Source organism: Microtus oregoni, unplaced genomic scaffold (genome assembly GCF_018167655.1).
Source record: "Microtus oregoni isolate MIOR12 unplaced genomic scaffold, Mior012 000062F_ref0000492, whole genome shotgun sequence".
NCBI lineage: Eukaryota > Metazoa > Chordata > Mammalia > Rodentia > Cricetidae > Microtus > Microtus oregoni.
In genome coordinates, this window is record NW_024543872.1 from 8765135 (window position 1) to 8792913 (window position 27779).

The 27779-nt window shown below is 50.2% G+C and overlaps 2 protein-coding genes across 2 annotated transcripts; both read right to left on the reverse strand.

The window, feature by feature from the left end:
- Positions 1-317: 317 nt before the first annotated feature.
- Positions 318-6887, reverse strand: LOC121439702 (histone H3-like centromeric protein A). The gene is made up of 5 exons (XM_041640286.1): positions 6515-6887; positions 2390-2487; positions 1900-1977; positions 1487-1641; positions 318-414 (listed from the first exon to the last, which is right to left on the reverse strand). Exons 1-4 carry the CDS (start codon positions 6750-6752, stop codon positions 1507-1509), a joined length of 549 nt encoding a protein of 182 aa, XP_041496220.1. The 5' UTR covers positions 6753-6887; the 3' UTR covers positions 318-414; positions 1487-1506.
- A 5935-nt stretch (positions 6888-12822) lies between these two features.
- LOC121439677 (solute carrier family 35 member F6-like) lies at positions 12823-24507 on the reverse strand. The gene is made up of 6 exons (XM_041640251.1): positions 24330-24507; positions 16744-16816; positions 15898-16069; positions 15503-15715; positions 14774-14884; positions 12823-14022 (listed from the first exon to the last, which is right to left on the reverse strand). Exons 1-6 carry the CDS (start codon positions 24404-24406, stop codon positions 13550-13552), a joined length of 1119 nt encoding a protein of 372 aa, XP_041496185.1. The 5' UTR covers positions 24407-24507; the 3' UTR covers positions 12823-13549.
- Between the last annotated feature and the right edge of the window lie 3272 nt (positions 24508-27779).

Below are 27779 nucleotides of genomic sequence, written 5' to 3' on the forward strand. Positions count from 1 at the left end.
TGGCGGGACTGCCAGGGTTTTCCATACAACAGATTCAAGCCTTGCACCCAGATTTTTCTCCCTTATAGTTTAAACAAAAGCACAAATACACAAATGGTAAAAGATGCACGTAGCACAGAAAGACTAAAATAACAATATCCCTCCTAACACGGCAGATCTCATGTGTCCGAAACCCTTAAACAGTCAAACAGTCAAGCAGTTCACACGCCAAAACTGACCTTTGGTTTGCAAACATTCATGTCCATGGACTTGTGCAGATGGCCTTTTATCTCTGTCACAGAGAAATGCCACACAGTCTTCTACTTAGAAAGCTTAAAGGGCAACGTGTGCATGCTGTTCAACCCCCGCCGAGTCCAGGCAGCTCCTCAGACATCACTGGTCTAGCTGTGGCTCCAGATGTCCCAGGTGTTGACTCTGAAATTTAGGAATCACATTTATTAACACGGCTCCCCCTGCCCCCACCCCGAGACAAAGATTCTCTGTGTAACAGTCCTGGCTGTCCTGTAACTCATTTTTGTAGATCAGGCCAGCCTCAGATTCAGAGATCTGCCTGCCTGCCTCTGCCTTCTGAGTGCAGGATTAAAGGCGTGTGCCATCATGCCTGGCTAACAGGGACTTTTTAAAAGAAAAATTTCCTTTAAAATTAGTGTTATGATTCTAGAGTGGTGGCGGGCACTTTCGGGTTCCAGGGCTACTCATGTGTGAACAAGCGCTCAGGCAAAATACTTAGCCACCCCGGAGACCTTAAAAGGCCCTGCATGGCCTACGTGCAGCATAGTTGCATCACCTACGTATGATGCAGCTACATAAGCCCTGGGTACCATGTGTGAGCTCTGTCATCTGTGTATAACGTAGCTTCATCAACCCCCTGCAAGCATGCACTAGGCAGCCTTTAAGAGCTGGCCACGCCATCTTCAAGCTCTTTCTGCACACCGACGTCCCCAGGCCTGTTCACGCGTCTCTAATAAACTCCGTTATATGCTTAGTTCTCACTCACACCAGGTAATTTCAATTAGGGAATCTGAAGTGGGGGTGGAGCAGAGGCAAGGGGATCTCTGCATTTGAGGTCAGCCTGGCCTACATAGTGAGACATTGTCTCAAAAAAAAAAAAAAAGACAAAAATTAAAAACAAAAAAATGAGGGAATCTATTCTGTGTAAACGGGAAAATGTACTGCCAGATATATGGAGCAGATCTCCCATCTTCCCTTCTTTGTGAAGAAGGCTCTCACTATGTAGTGCTGGCTGGCATCCTGCCTGGCACCTGAGAGGCTCATCCTCCTGCTTTGGCTTCCCAAGTGCTGGGGTTACACGCATGAATCACTACACTCAGCTTTTATTTTAACATTGTACAAAAAGACATGGGGCAAGGCCAGACCTGTACAGGGAACAAACAGGTAAGATGGCAAGAGCCTCAGGACGGATGACACTCTCCTTCAGTCTCCACTCCCAGTAACAAGTAGCACTGTCTGAGCAGGAAAGACTTACACACACAACATGCTGCCGGCTCAGCCGAGCCCTCCCTCAATGCCTCGGATCCTCCTGGCCAGCTGCACGTCCTTGGGGAAGAGGGTGACTCTGCGAGCGTGCAAGGTGAGGAGATAGGCGTCTTCGAAGAGGTGAACTAGAAATGCTTCTGCTGCCTGGGCACAAAGAGAAGACCACCATGGATGAAGGGCCCGGACTGTTTTCTCTTGGAGACATCCTGACTCAAAGGACTGAAGTAAAGAGCGGGGCGAACCCCATGGCCATCCACCACATCCCCTCCACACCATCACGTATTACATGTTGGCTGTTCTTTTCGGGAGGTCAGGAACAGTCTGGGGGTACCTCATATGCAGTCCTTTGGCATTCTGGGATACTCTTCCCCCTCTCAGCCTTCACCTACCTCTACTCCTTACCTCTTGAAGGGCCAACAAGGCGTGGGCCTGCCAACAGAAGTCCACACCGCGAGTGAATTTCTGGCAGATTTCTCTAACCTGTGGAGGGGTGTGGTGGGGTGGGGGTGAGCAGAGAGCAGAGGTGAGTGAGTGTTCAAAGAGTAGAGGGTCTTTCTCCAAGTATCTCTCCACATCCTCATTTCCTCCATTACCTGCTGCCTCTTAGGCATTACCTCCATTACCTCTTAGGGCCTGGCACAGAGTAGCTGCCGACTTCTGGGAGCTTTAACTGGCAGAGTTTATGGGTGGAGAGGAGAAAGGGCAATCTCCAGGGCAGGGAGGGAAACTGGAGGAGAGGGCTCTACCACAGACAGAGGGGATGAGGAGAAAACAGCCTCAGAAATACAGAGGATGTGCGGTGTTCCAAAGGTTCGAGGTGACGTTCAGCCACAAACCCAAGAGACTGAAAGGAAAGGTGGCCCAGAGCAGAGTGAAGGTCTCCAGAACTCACAACTCTGGCAAAAGGTTGTCTCCTCAGCAGGAGGTCTGTGCTCTTCTGCAGTTTCTGCACTTCCTTCAGCCATAGAAATTTCCGCCTTCGGCGTAGACCTGAGCAGAAGAGGTAGGTCGTAAGGAAGGTGCAGCGGAAATAACTGGTCCATTGCTGTGCAGCTGAGACCACAGATGTTTCCACAGGCCTCTACCCCAGAGCAGGGAATTCACTCACTCCCAGCTGTTGGAGTCAGCAACAATGGCAGACAGGTGCTTAAGACAGGCTTGTTAGGCAAGCGCAGTCTGAGCCTTTCTTTGGGTTGGGTATTAACTCCCGTGAAGCCCTCTGAAACCCCAGTCACTTCCCAACAGCTCCTTCCTGCCGGGGCCCCGCAGTACTCCACGCATCTATCTTTCCCATTCCCACCTAGATTGAAAAGCTCGTTATTTCAATTTTTAGGCATTTTTCTTCCTTTTTAACAGCTGGAAGGAATTAGATACTACCTAATATCCCTTGTCTTGATTACTCTGGAGCCCAGGGAAGTAGTGATAGTTGGCCAGTGCTCATTAGAGGTTGTGTTGGAACTTTGGAAGTGGCATAATTCAGGGCTAGTGCTGGGAATGTGGGCTGTGAAGTCACAGCCTTTGGTAAAAATTCGAATTTTCCCTAGAAAATAAAAACACACACACAAAAAATCTGTTCTAGAGATGCAGCTCTGCAGTAACGTGCTTGATTAGCATGCACGAAGCCATGGGTTCGATCCCTTGATTAGCATGCATGAAGCCATGGGTTCAATTCCTCGCGACAGACAAAGAAAGACCATACCTCTAACTCTAATGTCGGAGAAGAAACTTAACTGATATTAGACTATTTAAAATGGTTAATATAAACATTTACTTTTAAAAACCTGAAAGATACCCTAAAAACAGCGCCAGAAGCAAATGAAATATATCTAGTAGAAAACAAGACCGCCAGATGAGTTAAGGTCCAGAGTGTGTACCATTCTTATAGAAAAACCAAGTTTGGTTCCTGGCACTCACGTCAGGTCACGTGGCTCACACTGCCTACAACTTTAGGTCTAGGGGAACTAATGACTGGTGTCCTTGGGCACCTGTACTAAGGTGCAACACATAATTAGAAATAAAAAGTGGGGCTGGAGACATGGCTCATTGGCTGAGAGTATTTGTTGTTCTTGCAGAGGACCTAGGTTTGGTGCCCAGTACCCATATGGTGGCTCACAACCATCTAACTCCAATTCCAGTGAATCCAATGCCCTGGCACCTGCATCTGACCTCTGTGGAGGTAAACAATGTTGTAGTTGAATAAAAATGGCCCTCACAGGCATATAGGGAGCGGCACTACTAGGAGGTATTATGACTTTGTTGGAGGAGGTACGTCACTGGGTGGGCTTTGGGGTCTCAGAAGCTCTAGCCTGGCAGATGTGTCGCTGTCATTTCCTGCTGCCTTTGGATCCAGATGTAGAACTCTCAGCACCTTCTCCAGCACCACGGCTGCCTGACGCTCCCCGCCCAGATGACAACAGACAATATCTCTGAACTGTAAGTCAGCCCCAGTGAAATGTTTCCCTGTATATGAGTTGCTGTGGTCATGGTGTTTCTTCACAGTTATAAAATTCTAATTAAAACAAATAAAAACCACAAAAATCTTGGTGGGTGTTTTGCCTGTGTGCATGTCTGTGTCTCATGTACATGCCTGGTGCCTGCAGACGTCCGGAGTCAGATCCCCTGCTGTGTTACAGATGATTGTTAGCCACTACGTGGGTATCGGGCATCAAACCCTGGAAGAGAGTCAGTGCTCTCAACTGCTTAGCCTTCTCTCTAGGCCCCCAAAATAAAAATAAATCTTGAAAAAATAGATAACTGAGTTAAATTCAACTGAAGTGTTAGCTATTAAGATAAACAAGACAAATTAAATATATTAAATTAGTGAAAATGAGAAATTAAATAAGTAAATAGTATACCTGCTCAATAATTATAAACAATGACTGATAAAAATGAATAAGCCTGATTAGTTGAACAGCTTGGCTAAAACAATTAACAAGACAAAGCACACACACACACACACACACACACACACACACACACACGGGTACTGGCTGGAGGTGCCCCTCAGAGCACCCACCTTGCACATACAAAGCCTCTGGTTCTATCCCTGGTACTGCAAAATAGAAACACTGAAAAGGACAGCATTTAAGGATAAAATTAGCTTCAAAGAAACAGTTATTTAAGGTCCAGCCAATAAAGAATACTATCCCGAGCAGTGAGAACACTGCAAGGGCCATGGAAGAAGGGAGACAAGCAAATGGCCTGTTGCTAGGTGACAGGCAGAGAAGACTTAATTGTGGCTGAGGTTAGGATCATGAAGACAAAGAGAGAAGATCCTGTTCTACTCTGGTTTCTGTTGCTGTGATAAACACCACAACCAACAACGTGGGGAGGGAGGGGTTATTTGGCTCACATGCTATAGTCCATCCTCCAGAGAGGCCAGGGCAGGATTCCAGGCAGGAATCTGGAGGCAGGAACCATGGAGGAGCGCTACATACTGACCTGCTTTCCTAGCCCAAGCTCATTGCCCAGGGGTGGGCGGCACCACCCACAGTGGACTGGGTTCTCCCACACCAATTAAGAACATGCTTCACAGACGTGGCCATAGGCCAGTCTGATAGAAGTCCCCTCTTCCTGGGTGACAGGTTTATGTCACGCTGACAGCTGAAGCTAACAATAACAGACCACAGCAAGGGCTACATAGTGAGACCTTATTCTCTCTCGAAAAAGAAAGATTTTGAGAAAGTCAAGGGGAGTAAGAGAGTTGTAAGATTCACGATGAAAGTACAACTGGTTATAAAAGGAACTGGTCAGAGGCGCCATGGAAAAGTGCGGGAACCAAAAGCACTGAAGACGGGGTTCCACGAGCCAACGCGTTGTTGGGAGCCAGAGAGAATTTCGAGCAGGGGTTAGTCCTTCTAGCCAGGCCCATAGGTCCAATTCCAACTCCAGGGCGGGCAGAGACAGGGCATCTTCTTCCCCTCAGGATTTAGTACATGGAAGGCAATGTCACACCAAAAATTTTATTCTACGTATATGGGTCTTTGCCTACATGTATGTCTGTGTGTGCAGGGCCTGCAGACACCAGAAGGCATGGGATACCCTGGAAATGGAGTTAAAGATGGTTGTGAGCCTCTATGTGGGTCCTGGGAGCCGAGCTGAAGTTCTCTGGAATATCAGCCAGTGCTCTTAACCTCTGAACCATCTCTTCAGCCCCTTCTTCGCCAAAGTGCTTTTTTTTTAATTGAAAAATAACATTCCAACCAGGCGGTGGTGGTGCACACCTTTAATCCCAGCACTAGGGAGGCAGAGACAGGTGGATCTCTGTGAGTTCCAAGGCCTGGTCTACAGAGTGAGTTCCAGGAGTTCCAGGACAGGCTTCAAAGCTACAGAGAAACCCTGTCTTGAAAAACCAAACAAACAAAGGAAAAATAACATTCCAGCTGCCATGTAAGACAAGAACTGGAATGGGTTAAGAGTAGAGATAGAGGGGCTGGAGAAATGGCTCAGTCGGTAAGATCACTGGTTCAATTTCTAGCACCCACATGACAGTTCACAACTGTCTGTAACTCCTGTTCCAGAGGATCCAATGTGATGTGTTCCCAGCACCCTTACAGGGCAACTCATAGCTGCCTGTGATTTCGGGGGTTTCCGAGCCTTCTTCTGGCCGTCGCCAGCACCCTCAGACATGGAGCACATACTTAGACACATACACACATACAGATGGTTGTGAGCCACCATGTGGTTGCTGGGAATTGAACTCCGGACCTTTGGAAGAGCAGGCAATGCTCTTAACCGCTGAGCCATCTCTCCAGCCCACATACACACATACATAAAAATTAAAATAAATACTTTAAAAAAAAAACCCACAGAGATCCGTGTCCGTCAGAATGAGCAGTGTCTTTGCTCAAGCTACCTGTCCTGTCTGCGCCTGGCTTTTCTCATTGACTGGAAAACCGCCAAGAAACAAACTAGTTAATGTGGTTAGCGACAAGCGGTAACCAGAGGCAGCGCCGGTCCGTAGCTTCCGCAGGGCGCGCGCGGGACCGGTCTCGGAGGTTCAGGCAGACACGCTTACCTTGACGGATGCTGCTCGGTCGCGAGGGTCCGGGGACCGGGCTGGAGGGCCGTCTCGTCGGGGTCCTCGACGGGCGGCGCGGGCTCGGGTCTGGCTGCCAGGGTCCGGGAACCGGGCTGGAGGGTCGTCTCGTCGGGGTTCTCGACGGGCGGCGCGGGCTCGGGCTTGGCCGCGAGGGTCCCGGCACCGGGCTGGGGGGCCGTCTCCTCGGGACCTTCGCCTTGCGACGTGGGTCCATGGTTGGCAGGAGGGTCCAAGCTCCGCCGCCTCCGCTAAGCCTTCCGAGTCCTGCTGCCGAAGCCGGACGAAAGAGCGAGACGACCGTGCACAGTGCGCATCACCGACAACTGAGCTCCGCCGCCATCAGTTCAAAATTCACCCGCCCCGCCCATCGCATTTTAAAATACCAACTCCGTGACTCTCAGTGGCTGACTCTGGAAAGCCACCGTGGAGCGACAGTCGGAAGGACCAGTGATAATGAAGGACTGGCCGCAGGTCAGCCAATGAGAACCTGGAAAAGTGAAGGAAGGCGGGGCTTTCTCTCTTCGCTTTTGCTCTTTGGCTCTGGTGCCCTCTGGGCAAAAGGATATCTCAGTTCTGTTGTGGGTGGTGAATTTGTAAAATTCATTCCCTCAAACGTTCTTTGCGTTCGTTCATATCAACGTTGGTGTGCCTTTGAAGATGGGGAAACAGATCACCCAAGAATGTGACAACTCCATACAGCTCCCGTGACCTTACAATATGAGATCAACCAGCCTCGGAACATTTCTAGGTTTGTGGGGACAGCCAGGATGATGGGATGTGAGGACAAGGTCCAGGCAGGGCAGGCGCTAGCACTCTTCTTGGATCGTGCTTATCGAACACCATGACGATATTGTCCGAGAAAAACTGGCTTTTTCCTTTCTCCTCGGAGTGATATGAATTCGGGTCATGTCTCCGTAATTAGAATAAAGAGAATTTCAATTTCGTCATTTTGCTTTTTTGAGACTTCTAAATGTTCTACCATGAACGTGTACTCTAATCAAGAAAATCCTTATATAATCAGTGATTTCACAGAAGCCTTCTGCAACGTTGAGGTGGGTGGTGTAAAACGGTGCAGCTGCTATGGAAATGTGTCACGGTTCGAATCTGAAACGTCCTACAAAAGCTTGGTCCTGCGTGCAGCAGTGTTTAGGGGTGGGGACTTTGGGAGATGATTGGTCGTAGGTGCTCTGACTTCCTGTGTGGATTTAATCCTAGCACTTGGGAGGTAGAGGGAAGAGGTTTGCTGTGAGTTCAGGAACAGCCTAGCCTAGTGGGTTGGAGGCTAGTCTCAGACAAATAAACAAACAAACCAATCATGACATAGCTCAACGGCAAAGCACTCACCTCATACACAAGGTTCTGTGTTCAATCTCAGTATACTACCCACTGATAAATCTCTCCGCAGACGCAATAATCCAAATCAGACCAAATCAAACCAAATTAGAGAAAGCCCAGGTTTAAGGGATGGCCTTCCAGCTGATCAGAGAGGGGGTGGGGGGAGGAAGACGGGAAAGCCACGTGTTTGTTCTCTGGGGTACAATTAAAATACCCTGTGGGAGTGGTCTTGAGCATCTCTGGGGAGGGGTCCTTTGGTGGGTTTTCTCGGAGGTGGAGTCTGGACCGAGGCAACTCCCAGGGAGTTACTGTTTAGTCAGGGCAGAGTTTCCAACTGGGAAGTGAAAACAGTTCTAGCGACTGATGGTGGCTGTGGTTGTGTACCATGGATGCTCTTAAGGTCATCAAAATTTTATATTTGCCACAGCCAGGCAGTGGTGGTGCACACCTTTAATTCCAGCACTTGAGAGGCAGAGGCAGGCAGATATCTGTGAGTTCAAAGCCAGCTCTGATCTACAGAGCGAATGCCAGGACAGGCTCCAAAGCTACAGAGAAACCCTGTCTCTAAAAAAAAGTTATATTTACTACGGGGGGGGGGGGGGGAGGTCTTGCTAAGTCCTTTAAGGTATAGTCAAATCACAGAAGGATACTCCCCCGTCCCCAGTTATCCAGGTCTCAGCATGGACGGAAGAAATCCAGATCAACTGTTAATTAGACAGAGGGAATCTCCACTTACGAGCTCTGCTTTAGACACACAGCCCTCTATTAAACTGGAAGTAGAAAGTTAGATGGAAGACAGAATCTCGTTTTTATAAGAACCTGATGAAACTGACTACTACTGAAGCAGAAGATATGGGTAGAAGAGGGAGGGGTGTTTATTAATGTACACATTTTTTACATATTTTGATTTTTGAACCAATTGAACTATTGATTTTTTTTTGTTGTTGTTAAATAAACTAAATGGAAACCAAGTGGGCTGAAGATGTCAAGGTGACCACTCACCATCTTTGAGCTCTAGATGAATTGAATGGTACAAGGAGGAGTAAATTATAGCTCATAGGAGCCCTCCGAACTAATGTGGAGTTCAGCGTAGGTGAGAGAAAGGGGGAGACATTAGTTGGTTGTGACATCTCTGAGACAGATGCCTTCAGCCAAAGCTGACATCACATAGGAACAAGACGCTGAGTCGGGATTTGAACCCCACACCTAGCGGTGGCGTCTACCTTCTGTCACCACACACTGCTTCTTGTGGTGGTTTTACTTTCTTTTTACTGAAGAGAGAACCAGGTGCAATTCACACATCTGAAGTCCCAGGCTGCTCTAGAGTCTGAGACAAGAAGACCATTCAGGCCCAGGGATTGTGGCCTGTAATGTGCTTTGCTGTTTTGGCATCACTGTGGTGACCCGGGAGCTGGGAACAACCACGTTGCTCATGCTAACTGGAAAAGACACACTCGGGCTTTCACAGTGCAGTGAGAAGCTAGAAGGGAGTGAAGGAGGAGGGTAACGGCAGTGGCAGGCTATGTGACTGAGGCGTCACCACACCGACTCCAGGAGGTCTGGCTTGAAAAATATCAATTGTAATAGGCACGGTGGTTATGACCCATCAGCCCATCTACTTGAGAGGCCGAGGAAGACCTCAGTTCAAGGACTGTCTGGACTACAGGGCCCAAAGCCAGTCTGGACAACTGAGGAAGACTCAAAATCAAAAGTAAAAACAGGACTGGGGCTATAGATCATTGGTAGAGGGCTTGCCTAGCAAGCATGAGGTCCTGTGTTCAATTTCCAACACACACACACACACACACACACACACACACACACACACACACACACAACTTCTGGGCCACTTTCATGATCAGAATACACAGTCCCTACCTTGACTGTAGGCAGCTTAAGGGCATTGCTTCAGTATGGACTTTATATAAGCTTTTTATATAAGCTTGGATTTCCTAGTTTCCTGTTCGCTAGCTTCGTGACTTTGGAGATTCACTTGCCTGCTGTAAACGATAGTTTCCATCTTGCACAGCACAAGTAGGGACCCTTGTCCCAACATGGGGAGAACGAACTGACTAGGAAGCTGGATTTCCTCCTTTCTGTTTAGGGCTATGGCTTTCTGTTTTGGTCATGGGCCCCATGTACCCTGTTCTAGCACTGCAGGTATAATAAGCTGGGAACAGTGTTTCCTTGAAGTTGTCTTGTGGCTTCTACATGCATATGCACACACGTGTACACACACCTTCTACACATGCACTTAAACACGCACACAGATTCACATGCATTTAAGAAGTAGATGAGGGTCACTAGAGTTGATTCTGCCCATGTGGCTCAAATGTTCCCAAAGTGGGAGTTACCCTTGGGACAGCCATGCCCCTCTGCCTCCTGCAGCAGGGTGTGGAGGCATGCTGTGCTCTGGTCTTCGGTCCTTTCCATCACAGACAGCCACTGCTTCCTCCTCCACCACTTCTGGAGGAAAGCCACGTTAAACCTGACCGCTACACACCTCCCTCTTTGCTACTGGGCTGAAGGGGACATTTGCTTTGGATCCTGGGGGAGCACCGTAGAAATGGTTTGGCAGCACCGAGAGGAAAGCCCTGAGGAGGCAGGTAGCCTATGCTGCAGCTCCTTGCGGTGGTGCTTATGTAGAGGAGCGGTGGTGGAGCGTCCTGATGAACCTGAACCTGTAAATGAACTCTTAGCTCCTCGGATGCCCAAGAGGCAGACCAACCTCATGAGCTTCCCCAGACTTGTGGCAGCCTTTCTCAAGCCCTTCATGGGTGCACCTGTGGGAGCAAGGGGCACATCAAACGACAAAAGGTCATGTGTCCTGACTTCTGGGTGATCGGATTTATCTTGTGGCAAATAACCTAGTTATGGCATTATGTAAATCATAAACAGCAGCAGTGCAGAACGGAGCCCAATGCTGTCTTCACTCTCACTCGTGAATTAAGACAGGATTTCAGAAGGGAAGTATGGACTGTGAGGCCACTGCTGCCAGACCCGGGTCTCCACTTTTCTAAGATCAGGAGAGCCACAGCAGCACTGCTCCAGAATTCAGGTTCCCCAGGCCTAAAAAAGCGTTCAGTGTTCAAGCCGGCAGTGGTGGCACACGCCTTTAATCCCAGCACTCAGGAGACAGAGGCAGGCAGATTGAGTTCGAGGCCAGCCTGGTCTAAAGAGTGAGCTCCAGGACACCCAGGGCTACACAGAGAAACCTTGTCTCACTATCCCCCCAAAAAGTGTTCAAGAAGGGCAACCCAATTTTCTAAGACTCAAGTCTCCTGCTGATGGGTTTTAAGAGGATGTCAGCAAGTGGGCATGGCAGCTCATGCCTGCTTAGCACAAGTGGGGCAGCCCATGGAAGGTGAGATTCTGGCTACCAACTCTGGTCTGTCCATCTGTAGTAGACGGGATGGGCAACGAACCAGAGCGTCTGGCATTGTCTGTAACAGACTGTGCCCTCGGGGAAGTCCTTTCCATGCTGGGCATTAGTGTTTTTCAGGATTTTTACAATTGTTATTACGTATGTATGATATGTATGTGAGCGTGGTTGCATGTGTGCTACAGCATGTGGAGGTCAGAGGGGTCAACATTTAGGAATTAGTTTGCTCCTTCTGCTGAGGGTTCTGGGATTGATCAGGTCACCAGGCTTGTGAGGCAAGTGTTACCTGCTGAGCCCCGGCCTTGGGCTCTGCAGTCTTCCTTGGAAGGAATAAATGATGCCTGTGCTTCTGACACATTCTAGATGCGACTCCTGGGCCTCTCTTACACCTTCTCTATTTCATTAAAAAAGTTCAATATCGACAATTTTCCATTTCTTTAACAAAAAAAATAAACGCAAAAACAACATCCCCCAATTGGCTATGGGTGGGGCGCCAGTTTTGATTTTGTACAGACAGCTCCCACACTGTCTCTGCCACCTTGAGTAAGTGGGCACAGAATCCTCATCTACGTCTCCCTGGGTCACACACTGTAATCCAGATAAGTGTGGGGCCCCCGGGACTCAGGGCCGATGGAAAGGAGTTTCTTCCTCAACACACCATGAGAATCTGTGGGAATCAACGGTAAACCGAGGACCTTGCTCGTCAAGGCCTCTTCTCTTTGCAGTCTAAGAAAGGTGTTAGGGTTTTGTTTATTATTGAACTCAACCATTCCAGGAGCAACACTGGGGTTGAGGGCTGCCAGGGCCCTGGGCCTGCTGTTTTTCTTCTATCCAGGGTGGGAGTACCTGCAGGGTACAGTATGTTAGGCACTTAGCCCGGCCACAGAAACCCACCCCAAAGACCCAGAGACCCACATGGTAGTGGGCCACAGGTTTCAAATCAGACAAACCTGGCTGGCTGGGACGCTGGCTCTATGTGTTTATCACTTAGCCTTCTGGGAGTGCCATAGATTTTCCTTCTGTACCTGCCTCTGCAGATATCATGAAAGGGAGTGAGGTTTGAGCATTGAACCGAACGCTGGGAATGCCAAATTACTCCATGGGGAAGAATTCTGTGGGTAGTCTGTCATTCTGATGGGCACGCTGGGTCCAGATTGCTGAGAGTCACAGTGGCTCTAGGTCAGGGTTCTCCCAGGTCTTTGGCCCAAGCTGACAGCCAGAGACAGATCTCTCTTGCTGAACAAGTTACAACTCTGGGCTTCAGTCTCCTTACGTTAAAATGGAAACTGCCGGGTGAGGTGGCACATTCTTGTCATTTTAGCACTTGGGAGGCTGAGGCAGGACTGAGTTTGAAGCCAGCTTGGAGCTACAGAGGAAGTTGAATGCTGCTGCTACACAGACCTTGCTTCAAACAACACAAAATGGGTTCATGAAGTGATTTCCCCAGGCTGCCTGGAATCTCCCTGTAGTCTTTCCCAAGCAGAGAGGCCTTGAGTTATGAAGAACAGAACATCAAAACGTCGACGAGGTACTGGGCATGATGGTGCACACCTTTAATTCCAGCACTGAGGAAGCAGAGACAGGTGGATCTCTGTAAGTTTGAGGCCAGCCTGGTCTACATCATGAGTTCCAGGCCAGCCTGGTCTACATCATGAGTTTCAGGACAGTCAGGGCTGCAAAGTGGGGGAAAAAAAAAAACCACCATGGGAGAAGGGGGGGTACCACTCCTCTTTTCTAATGCTAGTGACAATCAGAGGCCTGCAGAATGCTGGGGCCATAAGGCACAAAAGCCACATCATGTGCCCCAGAGTGGACAGACCTGGTGCACACATTGAGTCCGCAGCCAAGTCTGAGCCAGAACCTAGGTCTTCAGACAGGCTTAAGGAGTATCTTATAAGTTTGGAGAATACATCTCTTAGTTTTGATTTGAACCTGCTCACTGGATCCTCTGTAGCTTATGATTCATAAGCTAGGCAACCTACCGTAACAAGTTAGTGTCTAACAAGGGTTGTAAAGTCCTGCCATGCAAGTTCACATTTTGGCTCCAGCGCAGCGGAAAGAACTGGAGGGCTGAGAGTGGCTGCCAGAGCCAGGCCTGTGGGGGCTGGGTCCCAACATTCCAGGCTTCAGAAGTAAAAGAGAACCTGGTGTTCTGCCATCCTCTCTGGCAGCAGCTGCCAGAAGGGGTCAGTAGGGAGGGGTGGGGCCAGGCCTTGGGGACAAGGCACTTACAGCCCACCAGGCTGTATGGCTTCAGCCATCCTGGGGGGGCAGCAAAGACCCCTACCAGGGGCTCAGCTGGCGTCATTGATAGGAGTCCGGTTGTCACCCAGCAGTCTCTCTTGTTCACCCTCTTGGGTGGGGCGATGGCAGCTCCTGGACAGGCAGGCTAGCAGTGGATGGTGCAGCCCATTGTAGAGGGCAGTGCCCATGAGGAGGATGAGGAAACCAAGGATCTGCAGTGGGTGGAAGACCTCCCAGCCCAGTGCCAGACTCAAGGCCCAGATGACCACGGTGCGCAGGCTGTCTAGCACCATGCGGGTGGTGGCACTCAGTTCCTTGGTGACACTGATACCCGCGAAGTTGAAGAAGGCGATGCTGCTGATGTTGCCCAGCAGGGCCAGGGCAATCAGGGGCTGTCGGCCCACCTGGCAGAAGGCATCCAGCGCGTCCTCCAGCATCCCGCGAGGGTTTCCGCTAAAGGAGCCCGCTGGGATGTAGTACATGGGCACGAGGAGTAGTGAGAGGATCACAAAGCCAAAGAAACCTGGGGAAGCAAGGGAGGGTCTCACATTCTCCACCCTGCCTGGGGCTTCCTAGCGCGGCCCCCAGGTAGGCAGTATCTCATCTCAGAACCACTGTGTTTGTTCCATTCCTGTGATCCACTCCTGGAACCTGTACCTCTGCCTTGATGTCAGACCTACATTGACAACTCACTGGTTTCCAAACTCAAAAGTAGCAACTCAAGCCATTGCCCTGTCAGGAATCCTCTTCCCTCATCTTGCTGTTGGAAGCTGTGGCTCCAAGCTCATCTTTCCTATCTCAAGAGACTCAGAACTGCTCGGGAAATGAGGTACCTGAGTTTAACTCGTCTAAGTTCAAGTGCACTGTCTGGCTCCTCCCTTGCTGTCACCGCCTCTAGAGAGGGGCGTGTATCTTGCTTATTTTCCTTCTCTGTCTCCTCTCATCTTGCCCATGCCCCTCTGGGGATGGAGACTCACACTAGCCCCTGCCCCAAGCTCCATTTTCTTGCTTTCTTTCTTTCTTTCTTTCTTTTTTTTTTTTTTTGAGTTTTCGAGACAAGGTTTCTCTGTAGCTTTGGTGCCCCTCCTGGAACTAGCTTCAGGCTGGCCTCGAACTCCCAGAGATCCGCCTGCCTCTGCCTCCCGAGTGCTGGGATTAAAGGCGTGCGCCACCACCGCCCGGCCCCAAGCTCCATTTTCATGCATGTCATAACACACACTGCCCCAGCATACCCTCCCACCAGCTATTGCTCCCAGGCCTGTGCCCACATGCACCTTCAATGCCCACTGCCCTGAGTGGGTGGACGTTGTGTTTGTAGACAAACTTCTCCTCCAGCACCATCTGGATGGCAACGATGATCTGGGCCATGATGATCAACAAGTCACCTGAGGAAAAGAGGATCGAGTGAAGCGGGCACCATAGAACTAGAGATGGGGGTGGTGACAGGACGATTTAGGGACAGAACAGCAGGTCAGCTTCTGAATTTTCAGGGTTGAATATGGGTCCTGACTTCCTGGCCCAAGGGCAGGACAGCAGGCAGGCCTGGGCTTTCAGGAGGCCCAGAGACACAGAGACATGCCTTGGCCTGAGAATTGGACAAGCAACAGTCTTGAGACAAGATACGTCAAGTTTAATTGTGAAACTGAGTGGCTCAGGAGGTCAGTTCGTTGTAAAGTGTACTGCAGTGGATCTTGCCAGGGTCTGGGGTCCTGTGATGACAAACGCACCAGCATCTGTCAGTAACTGGTCCTTTTGTCCCTCTCCAAACCAGCAGTTTGCCTGTGGATATGAGCCACAGGAGCAGACAGCTCGGTCATGCTGCCTGTCTGTCTCTTCCTTGGAATGGTCACAGTCTTCTGGTCTCCCCCACACTCTACCCACCATGTACCCATCAGTTACATGACCCAACCCCAGGACACACAGATGGCAGAGCCTGGATGAGTCTGTGGGATGACTTTTTAGGCTTCCAGAGAGGAGGGGCCAGGGGAACCAGCTGGCCTCACCTGTGATGACTTCGCTGAGCTTGTGTTGACTGTCATGCTTGCTCAGGAGGTCAGCGAGGCCAACTACCACCAGTCCTGCAATGGTGGCCAGGATGCCCACCCACTGGCTTGGGGCCAGCCTCTGGCCCAGGAAGGCCACTGAGAACAGGCCTGTGAAGATGATCACTGCACCCCGCAGCATCTGGAAGCTGGAGGCACTGGTCATGTTCAGGGCTAGCAAAGGAAAGACATGATTAATGGCTGTTAACGGCAAAGGCTGGCTGCCACCAAAGTGTCGTCAGGGAGTAGGGACAAGATGAGCTTGCTCACTAAGCCTTAGATGTGCACATGTGAAGACTGCGGGGGAGTGGCAGGGTGGGGTGGGGTGCTGATTCACTAGCGGCCAGGGGACTTACCCACATACATGAGGCTGGTTCCAGTCATGTCACACAGGGCTGGGGGCAGGAAAAGTAGGGCACTGAAGGACTGCTGGGGCTCTATGCTGGAGTCAGACTGTCTTGCGGCTCTGCACTGGAGCAGGTAGAAGGCAGCAAGGCACGAAAACTCTCCCAGGAACATGCCCACTGCCTGCAGGAACAAGACTTGAGGACTCAGTACAGAAGGGGCTTCGGGGCCACCCTTATCAGTACCGTTAGTTTTAATATAACCACATTTCAGGCAAGAGCTTATCTAGAATCCCCAAATATCAAACAGACAAAGTCAGAGTAGCTGTGGGTAGCCAGCCAGGCCCCTAGGCCTGTCACAGGGGTCCCAGAATATCTCAGTGGATACCCTATGGGGTGTGGCATGGTATAAACTCAATCCTTCAGGTCAGCCTTTCCAACCAGACTTAGACAGGTTCAAAGACTCACAGAAGGCCCAATAGCCAGCTGCTAACACACCGGGGATAAATCTGAGCCTTCTAACTCTCGGTACAGAAGTGGGGCATCTTCCATGTCCCCACCCCGGTGGCGTTCCGGGCTCAAAAGAGATGTACCAAACACCTTTGTCATTGGAGCTAGTGTTTTCCATGTGTCCCGATGGGACGTGGTGAGAACATGACCATCATAAGGATCATGCGCACCTCCCACGGAGAACTATGCCCCTTCCTGGGTACTCTTGGACTCTGGCCCTATTCTGGGAGAGGAGAGAGCTAGATGGCTTTTGGGGGACCAGGGAGCTTCATCCCTAGACCAGGAAAGAAACCAGCCACAGGGATGTCTGGATGAAGCCTGGAGATGGGCAGGAGGTTATGCTGGTACCTGGAGGAAGGGATGCTGGAAGCTGTGCTCCTTGCTTCCTCCACAGCCTTCAGCTTTGAAGTTGTCAGCCCACCTGCAGCAGAGAGACGGGAGGTCAGAATGGTGATGCGGCGGATTCTCCACCTGGCTGGACTCACACTCAGTCCCAACTGATGCTCCTTTTCAAAGGAGCCCGTTGCTATGGTGAGGGGTTTTAAGACAGCATTTCATCATCTTACAAACATAGAATCCTATTACTTGTGTTTCTGCAACTTGTAGAAATCAGATATTAATATTATATTATTGATGTTTATATGAAGTGCATCACACCCATTACTCCTCAAAATAAAATTAAAGCCACTGCTTGAAATTTAGTGTATTAAACATATACACTGTAAAAAAAAGAGGTGACTTTTTTTTTTTTTTCCTGAGACAAAGCCTCACTATACAATCCGGGCTTGAATTTGAAATCCTCCTGCCCCAGGTTCCTGAATGCTAAGATTATAGACACGAGCCAACTCTGGCAGCAAATTTGCTCTCTAACACTTGATGACTCTACTTCAACTTGTTTGGCTTCTTTTGAAATCTTTGATCTCTACCATTCAATCAAAGGAATCAGTACATGAAAAGTATCAAGAGTCTCTGGTCATCTGGACATGGGACCACCATCTGTAAGCATAGCACTAAAGTAGCTAAGCCAAGTGAACTGATGTGAGTTCAAGGCCAGCCTGAGACACACAGTGAGTTTGAAGTTAGCTTGGGCTATGTGTAGAGGCCTACCACCAATCAACCAACCAACCAACCTACCAACCAACCAACCAACCAACCAACCAACCTTCCTACCTATCTACCAATCAACCCACCTACCTACCAACCAACCAACCACCTAACCAACCAACCACCTAACCAACCAGTCAACCAAGCCTCTTATCTCAAGGGGCATTCAGGCCCAGGAGATGATCACTTGATCCTTCACAGCCCAGAAAGCCCTTTTAATGCTTACCTAAAGCATGTGGCACCTGCCAGTGAGTACGAATGCCAGTGAGTACCACCACAGATAGAGATCACAGGTGGAAACGGTCCCCATCCAGCCCAGAACCCTTCCCAGAATACTCCAGGCAACTACACTCATAATTCTGAATTGTTGCTACCTAAGCCCAAAAGAGCTCCTTTTGACTTTCCGTCCTGCTGGGCTGCTACATCTCCAGACATCCATTTTCTAACTGGAGATCTCTTTGCCACCTGGAACTACTATGATCTTGTGAATCTTCTTTTCTGGATAACCATCCCAGTCCTTCCTAGTCTTCCACCATCCTGGCTGTTGACTTCTGCAAGTGTTCCTATGGACCCTGGCTAGTGGCATGGGACATAGCTAGTTCCAGCCTCAGCTCCTCAGAAGCTAAAAAGCCCTCACTACATAACAGAGCTTCTCTCATTTCTGAGGCCTGAGTGGGGGTCTCAGACCAGCTGCACCCCTCATCCAGGCAGGCCTGTTTGGAATTCATGCTTGCTCTGGCTGAAAGAGCCTCTATGAAGGCCTAGGGGAGGTAACCGAGTGAGAGGAAAAGCTGAGTGAAGGGCTCAGGCTTTACTGAGGACACAAAGCCACTGACCCAGTAAGGGAGTAAGTCAGGGCTCCTCTCAGAGGTAGAAGGGAAGTGATGTCAAGCCTATGACAGCCAACTACAGTCAATGCTGGTGCTTTCTGTGGTGGTGGGGTCAGTGGTTGTTACAGAAGTCATTACTCCTAATGCTATTCCTTTAGATCACAGCTGACACCCAAGACCCTCTAGGTCTGGACACAGCAGCATGGCCATTACCCAGCGCGACTGCTCGTGCTCAGAGTCTTCACATCTAATGCCCATCCTGATCCCACACTCACTGAGTTTGGTCTGTGAGTTTAGCATGGGTGTTCCAACTCTCCACCCGTGGCTCCCTACACATCACTGCACAGCCCACGCGGTTCGGTTGAGTGACTGAGCCTTCTAGACTCTTGCTTGGGAGTGTATAGGTGCTCTGGACCCTGGCCCAGTGTCCATGAGATTGGCTTCCCGTGGGTCTGAGGTGGCCCCTGCTGGTGTGACAGGCACAGTATGGGTCGGTCTTCTAGGGAGTTAGCTGGCTGGCTGCCCAGTTGAGCCTTTCTCCTTAAGACTTGTCTAGACTTTCTCTATAAAGTAGGGCCTGGTTTGTCTGGACAGGCATTGCTGGCTAGCTTCCCACTGGAGAAATGGAATCTCTTTGTATCTAAGAGCCTATCCAACCCAAGGACTAGGTATCAGCTATAGTCCACTGTGTCTCCTCAGGCCCATGCTTGCTTCATAGACAAGATCCAAAATCCAGCCGCAAAGTGTCTGAGGACGACAGCTACGAGCCCTAGCGTCAGATGGCATTGTGCTGACCGGCAGTGCTTCACTCACATTTCTCCAGCCTCACAAACATTTTTTTTTTTCCTCCAGCGTCTCACTATGCAGCCCTTGCTGGCTGAAAACTCACTACGTAGACGAGGCTGGTCTTGAACTCACACAGACCCACCTGCCTCTGCCGGGATTAAAGGCGTGCATCACCACAAACATGTTTTTTTTTAACAGGCAATTCATGGAGCACTGCCTGTGCCGGCCTGTGTAGAGCACGCTGCGTGGGCAGTCTGGGTAAGCCTCACAAGGACCGTCATTTTCAGAGGGCGACATGCGCTCAGGGTGCAGAGAGTTCGGGCTTTTCTAGCTGACAACATGCATCTCTGTGGTCAAGGCCTGCTGCGGTTTACCATCAAAGACAGAAAACACCCAGAAGGCTCGGCTTTGGGTCACACAAGCTGGATGCGTACCAGACGTTCCCAGGTCAACGTCGACAAGCGTCAAAAGGAATAGCTAACCCAGGCCCTGTAAGAACAGGGCCTTTTATGGGCCTTTCCCCACCGAGTCTACATGCAGCCAGAGCCACCTTCCCTTGGGTAGGGTCAGTGTGGTCTCATTGGGCTTTGGCCTACGAGTTCCTGGGAGAGCATCCAGTCTCTGGATACCCTCTGCTGCTGGAGACAGAGGAGGTAAGAAAGGGCCTGGGTGGTGTCTCCAAAGTTTCACAGCCATGACTCATGGAAGTAAAAGAAACTTGGGTCATCATCCTGAAAAACCCCTTACAGATGGACAGATGACAGATGGACAAACTCTGGGTCCAAGATGGGCCATACGATTCAGTGTACAATGGGGCTGGTAGCCAGGACTGGTCCTGGGAATGCTAGCATCTAGTTTTGTGCCTTCATCCTCTCAACTTCTCCCAACCTTCTTACTCCAGCCTGTTCCTACCGAGGGGAGGGCCAGCCCTAGGTGTTCTCTAGACACCTTATTTCGAAGCCGTAGGAGGGCATACCCTTTACCAGCGGAGGGAAGCTCCTGCCAGGGTTCCTTGAGTGTCAGCAGGCAGGCTGCAGGGTGGGTAACTCTGGGGGTGGTGAGTCACTGGCAGCAGGCCTTCCTTGTCCACACTCAAAGCTCAGCATTCTGGAAGTTGTGCATGCAGGGGTGACACACAGAGCCAGGAGAAATGTCTGGTATGTCCGGTCACTGCTGATTCCTGCAGAATTGCTGTCGTTTTCTCCTGAACCACACCACACAGGCTGTCAAAGCTAGTGAGACAGCTTGTCTCATCCAGGAGTCTTCAGAGGGGCCGCAGCTTCCCCATGAGTAGGTGGTCCTATATTATAAGAGGATGCCTGGTGGCAAGCCCTCCCATTGCTCTTGGTGAGGAGACCTTCCTATAGTTTTGGGGGGAACAGGACAGATTATCATATCCATTTTACAGCCGAGGAGACTCAGGCTCACAGAGGCCCAGTGCTTCGTCTCATCACACAGCTTCTAGACCTCAGGTTCTCTCCCTTCCACTACATTACCCTCTGGACAGGCTCTCTCAAGCTGGTCCTGTAGCCACACAGAAGCAACAATGCCAAGCCATTCACAGAACCAAAGGGCAGAGGCAAAGTGCCAAGGACAAAAGTTGAGGGGATGGTTGGAGCTTCTTCTCTTATAAAGGCCCGGTGATGCTGGGCAGGGTCTCCTGTCCACAGGTTACAGTCAGGCTCATGTGCTCTCCCTGACGAGGTGGGCTCTTCAATCCCCAGAAGTGTGGGAAGGGGATGCCTCGGGAGCTTAGGAGGGAGCAGCAAAGGTCTGTTTGAGTTTGGTTCTTCTGGTGGTGAACCCCAGCTGGATCTGGCCAAAGAGGCTCTGAAATGGGTACTTGGCCACGGGCACTGAATCTGGTAGACATAAATGGCTTAGACTCAAAGATCTGGCCGATAGAAGTAGCTGGGTGGTGGTGGGGGGACGGGACGAGGAAACGGCCACAGAAAGGAGAAGCACCACTTCCCAGGGAGGGGACCTTAGCCGACACCCAGAGTGCGGAGTAAGGGTTAGTCATGGTTGCAGTTAGGGCCTTTCTCTCTATTGGCACGTGACAGCTCTGTGGTCTTCTAAAACCTACTGAGTGGGCAGAAAACCTACAGAGCTGACCTGTGGGCCCTGCAGAGCAGACAGCACATGCTCTTAGACGCTTCCTCATCTGAGGCTGCCCATCTTCCCAGGGACTCTGGGAAAGGTAGCAATGAGCTCCTCTTACAGGTCTGCCAGAGGCTCTTGAGTTGAGCAAGTGGGATGATTGACAGGATTCCCTGACCTGGGTAGAGGCTTGCTATCTAGTCCCATAAGGAGAGTACCCTGAGGGTGGGGGCGGGAGAAGGAGATGCCATTTATAGGATTACACCTTCTAGACACAGTAGGGAGATATGAGAAGAAAGTCCACTTTGGGGCAGTACAATCCCAAAGACTTGGATGGGGGTGGGACTAAAGTCCTCAGGCCTGAGTGCCAACCCATTCTTGATATCAGTAAGTCAAGTCAAAAAAAAGCAACTTCTTTGGGGGCTTCCTTTGTAAATTGTAGGGTTCAGACTGGGTGATTTCAGTTCCTAACAATAACAAAATGCCCACGGTCATGGTGGATGTCTGTAAACCCAGTACTTGGGAGGTGAAGGCAGAGGGCCCTGTGTTCAAGGTCAGCTAGGGCTATACAGTGAGACCCAGCTTCAAAAGATAAATAAACTCTAATAAAAACATTACCTTAACTTTCATATGGCTTTAACATTAATGTTGCCTTAGACCTTTGTATATGTTTGACCCTTGTAACAGCAACAGCCTTTGCATGGTTATTTAGATTTCCTTGCACAAAGGCTACGTAGGCTCTGTGTTGGCACCAAAAATGTTATTGTAATTATTGCTATTATGTTCTTTATCAACAAATTATTATTCTAGGAATATAAGTCTCTATCATGTTCCAGAAAATGCAATTTCTTTGAAAGTTGGAAAAAAAAAGATAAATAAATACATAACCAACTAGTCTCCCAAATGAATGGTGAGGTCTCCATCCTAGCGCCTGAGTGGTGGCTAAGCGCATGAGTCTAGAGTTGGGCCACTCGGACTCAGATTGAAGATATCATCTGGGAGGTGAGTTGAAGCTGCATGTAACTGAATCTTTTTGTGCTTCAGTTTCCCATCTGGGGATGACGAACCCTTCCACTTCCCTCCCTGAGATCATGCCAAAGGATGCCAAGGTAGTTGGCCTGTAACTTGGTAGGCCTGGGTGCTGTCTATTGGCTGCCCCCATGCTGTTGTGGCTGGCTGTTCCTAGTAGAACCCGCAGGCAACCACGCCATTTTCAAAGCTCACATCGCAGCATGCTTGTTGCTCCCCCCACCTTCTCTCTTACAGCGTATCTTCACACTGTTCTTCGCTTCAGAATGGTTTACAGTTTAGCTCTGGGTCCTATCTCGGGATGAGGGTGGGGGTGGGGTCTGGGGGGCTCCTGAGAGGCCCCATACAAGGAGACAGGGCAAAGGACAGGATCAAAGGTTAAGCCTCTCACCTGGGAGCCTTTCTTGACTCGGAAGCCTCAAAGGGTGGGGCTTCCTGGGGCTGAGGATCCCCTGGCTTCCTACCTGACCGGTTTGGAGCTTTTTAAAGGAATGACTGAGTCAGCTTGGTTTATCTAAGCAGCAAATGACCGGTTGGTTTCTCCCTGGGGGCAGCAGCCCTGGCAGTAAAAGCCACTCTGAGCATTAGAAGCTGTCCTAGGTCCAGGCGAGCATCTCATCACAAGACACTCAGAGATAAGCCTAAGAAACGCACAAGCCCGCTCTAGGTTCCATAAATTGTGCCCTCCTTTAGGGGAAGGGAGGCAGCCCACTGTGACTGGCATGTGTGTACATACCCGTCGCTTCCACCTCAGATACTAAACATCTCAAAGCCAGGGACCTTCTCTTGGTTACTTCTGCCTTCTCCCTGACACTAGAGGTACCAGTCACCTCAGATGAAGGGACCACTTCTCTCCTAAGCATTCAAAGCTTTGACAGAGTCTATGAGACAAAAGAAATCTCAGAAGTAAATCAGAAACCGTTACACGAGGCTCACAGCCAGCTCCTCAACTCGCAGAGGCCAAGAGAAAGTTCAGGAAACAGCGCACAGCCCTAGAGGTCAGAAAAACCTTGTCCTGGGAGTCGCCACACCAACTCCTCTTGCCTAGCGGGACCCAGTAGGAACCGAGGCTCTGAAGGGAACACTGCCTGCCCCTGTCCACCTGCGCACTGGGCAAAGGGCAGGTGGTGCTCATTCGCTGAGGAGTTTAGATGGCGAACAGATGAAGAGGGTCTTTCTGCCACAATAGAGGAGGTCATGTCGAGCTCCTCTGTTTTGTGATGCCGGGACCTTAGTCCTCAACCTACTGAAGGCTGTTACTCCCACACACCAGAGCTGAAGTACCCAACTACCTTCCTGGGTTGGGCTAAGGACACTTCTCCCAGACAGACACTCTTGACTCTGTGGGTCAGCCTTGTGGTTCACTCTGGACCTGGGTGGACCTGCCTTTGTGTTTCCCGCCTCACTGACACTCCCCAAGCCACAGAGTGGGTCCCGGCTTCACACCGCTCTTCATGTTGGCCACACTACTGCTTTCTTTTTTTCAATTCTGTCACTTACAACAAGTTATTCCACAGGTCGGTGTGCTTTCTGATGCTGGACGGGAGAAGTCCAACCGGGCATTTGATGCTGTGAACAAGTCACGTGGGGCTGGCCTTTCTCTTTCCTGCCTCCAAGCCTCTGCCACATAAGAGTCCCAACTAGGCATCAAGACGTAGTCTAACCCTAAGAACTCTAAGAACGATCTATGGTCCCTTTCCTCCGGCTTCCCCACTCCTTCAGCTCGGTCACTGCAGGAGCTGGTTTCTCCTCTGCAGTCCCCCCCCCCCCCAGACCCTGCAGGGAGGCGCCCAGTCTCTGCCCGCGGCACCGAGAGCGCCGCTGGGAGGAACTGACCCAGCCCTTGGCTCAAAGATGAGGAAACTGAGGCTCGGAGACGGAAGTGACCGCGAATCAAAGCGGGCTTCAGATGCCCGCATCCTCCCGGCGTCTCGCCCCTTTGTCCACGCCAGCGCGACTGAGTTCTCGGTAATGTGGAGGGCTGGCGGGGCTGAAGAGTAGCCGACGAGAGGATGACAGGGCAGGGCACAGGGTGCCTCGCACCCACGGGCCCAGCAGGCCCCTCCCGGCCAGACCCAGACTCACTTTGCTGAAAGCGTGTTGATGGAGCCGGTGACCAGCATGAGCCCGGCCAGGAACAGCTGGTACTTGGTCCAGGCCATAGTGGTGGACAGGGGAGACCACTTGAACCAGCAGCTACACACCGGGTCATCCAGGAGGTGGTGTCTTCCACTCAAGAGCTTCCGGGCCGAGAGTCACGTGACCTTGCTGGCCCCCGCCCCGTGCCCGCTAGCCCCGCCCCAGAGCTGCTGCGGATCTGCAGGCTGGCGAGCTGGAGAAGCACAGGGTTTGGGGGGTCACAGGCCAGGCTCACCGTATGTTCCTCTCTCTGTCTCTCTGTCTGTCTGTCTGTCTGTCTGTCTCTGTCTCTCTCTTCCCTCTTTCCCTTTTTGTCTCATGCAAAGCCCGCTACTTCTGAGTGGCCTTCCGGTATGGAAAATGGGTGCTTGGAATCAAGCAGAGATGATTAGGCGATCTTAGACCACTTTGTTCCTTAGAGCATTTTGTAAGCAGTTTTGAAAGGTTGAGCCTGGCGACTTGGTAGTAGGCACAGCGTGGGAATCTCTTTTCCCCGGGATCTCCAGAGAACTGGAGGCCTGGGAGATGTCCCTAGGGATCCCCCGCCCATGAATTGCTCACTTCTTTCAGTCAAGTGGCGTAAGAGTCGAGTTCCAGCTTCCAGTAGGGTGTTCTACAGCTAAAACTAAAAAGAACAAGCTGGATGTGCAATCCCAGCACTTGGAAGGTGAAGGCAGGTTGAAGCTCAAGGCCAGCTTCCACCATACACGAGACCAGCCTGAGTTACTAAGTAAATAAATAATTAAAATAACACGGAAATTTAAACCCAGAGAAGCCCAAGGATTTAAGGTCATGCTTATGAGTCGCCGAGGTGGTGTTGGTGGTGGTGGTGGTGGTGGTGGTGTGTGTGTGTGTGTGTGTGTGTGTTGGGGTCATGGACTCAGGTTTTTCAAGACTGGGTTTCTCTGTAGCTTTGGAGCCTGTCCTGGAACTAGCTCTTTTAGACTAAGCTGGTCTCGAACTCACAAAGATCCGCCTGCCTCTGCCTCCCGAGTGCTGGGATTAAAGGCGTGTGCCACCACCCCCTGGCGGACTCAGGCTCTTTCAGCTCCTAAATACTATGGTTTGGGTAAAGTTTTTTCACCAAGCCTCCCCACTTATCCTTTAGAATCCTCTAATGCTGCCCTGAGGCATCCAAACAGAGACCAATGCTAGGTTTGTTTGTAGGGGATTTCTAGCATTTAGTCAGTTTTTGAAAAAGAATCTTGTTATATGATCCAGACCGGTCTCTAGCTCGCTCTGCACTCCAAGGTGGGATTCAGTTCATGACTGGCTTTCATTTTTTTCTTTTTGGTTTATCAAGAAGGTTTCACCGTGAAACAGTCCAGCCCTGTCCTGGAACTCTCTCTGTACTCCAGGCTGGCCTCGAACTCGCAGAGATACACCTGCCTCTGCCTCATGGGTGCTGGGATTAAAGGCGTGTGCCACCATCTCCCTTCTCAAAAAATTTTTTTTAAATTACATTTATTTATTGTGTGTATGTCAGAGGGCACATATTGCATGTGGGGCTTAGAGGAGAATTTAGGGGAGTGTGTTCTCAGCTCCTGTTCCTTGGGCTCTAATCTGCAGACTATGCCCTACTGTAAGTTAAAAACAAAAACCCCCAACAAAGAAAACCCAGAACACCCTGATAGCCGCTTTGGCCTGGTATACATAGTCCCTCCATTTCTGGAGGTACAGACAGACGGTCTCTTGACCTCTTCTTGGAACTTGTGACCATGGATAGTATAGACTCAGAAAAATCCTCAAGGGACTGTAGCAATTTTTTTTTTGTAAAATCAGATGGAGAATGTATTATAAGTGGGGTCTAGAGGAAGGTTACCAAAATGAGCGGCAGACACTTTCATGGAAGAAGATGCATGGGTTTGACGGCCCAGAGGCAGGAGAGAGTGTAGGACATGGCTTGGACCTCCAGAGCATTCTCCAGAACTTCCCTTCACTAGACCGTGCTCTTTTTAGTTAAGTGGGGGATAAGAGATCCAAGAGGGGACTTCTTCTGAGTTTTGTGTCCACCACGGCATCTTTAGTCTTGTGTGATTTCAAAGGAAGTCATAATTTATCCAAAGCTGCTTACTGAGACATTGGAGACATCAATGAGACACAACTGTGTCCTAAAGGGACACCATCTGCCAGCCTCTTCCCAATGGGAGGCCATTCTTACAGGTCACAGTCGGTGGGATTCTGGACTATTTTCCCATAGGTTCAAGCCAAGGATACTGTCCTGAAAGTAAACTTACTAATGACATTGGTGTCACTAGCCCGACATGATGTCACTTGCAGTGCGGTCTCTGTCTCTAGAGCCACATTATAAAATGAATTTTAATTTATTATATCATGTTGCAAGCATTCATCAAACAGCAGTCTCTGGAGTCTGGTGCATACGAGGATTTATTGGCAAAGGCACCAGAGCCCACCAAGTGTGAAGCCCAGAGTCAAGTACGAGCTCCCAGAGCAGCCAAATGAGGTCACTGCCTTCAAGGGGTTCAGAATGCAGCAGAGGAAAGGCAGGGGCATTGACCATACCCGCTGTGAGAACCTGTAAAAGGCAAAGGATTCCTCAAGGTGGCAGGAGCTCGGGGGTGACAGTGACAGTCGGAACTATGTGAGATCTAGTGTTCCGTCTGCGTCAGGCCTGTGTACAGAGGTTGATCCGTCCGTTTTCTCAGCAGCCCACAACTGAGCTAGTTCATTTCACCTGAAATACTGAACACTGGAAACGGCGAGTTCTATAGTAGAGAACGTTTATTGGCAGAGAAACCAAATGTGGTTGTGGGAAATGACTTCCTCCACTTTCTTCTCTTCCTCCTTTTCCTTAAGACAGGTTCTCACATAGCCCAGGCTGGCCTTGAATTTGCTACAGAGCTGACCATGACCTTGTACTCCTGACCTGGACTTAGGGTGCAGGATCCCCTGGGTTCTGTTCCTAATACCAGAAAAGAAAGAAAAAGAAAGAAGAAAAGTAAAGAGGAAAATGAATCTTGGTATCGTCATGCACGCTTTAATCCCAGTAGTCAGAGGCAGAGGCAATGGATTTCCCCGGAGTTCAAGGCCAGCCTGGTCTGCAGAGAGAGCTCCGGGCCAGACTCAGTCAAAAGAAAGAGAGAGAGAAAAAAAGGAAAGCAAAGGAGAAAATGACAAGAAAAGGCAAGAAGAGCCTGAGGAATACTCAAAGCTGTCCTCCAGTCTCCATGTGGACGCACACAAGCACAAACACAAAATGAACAATTATACTTCATCATGTTTAGTGTATGTATGTCCCGGGTAATATACAGTTAGCTGCCGATAATAACTTGGTCAACGACGAACTCCAGATCGTGTTACCTGGTGACACTGTGACGGTGTTAGATGGCAGCCTGTGATGGTCACTCTTTCTCACCTAATGACACATATCTCAGA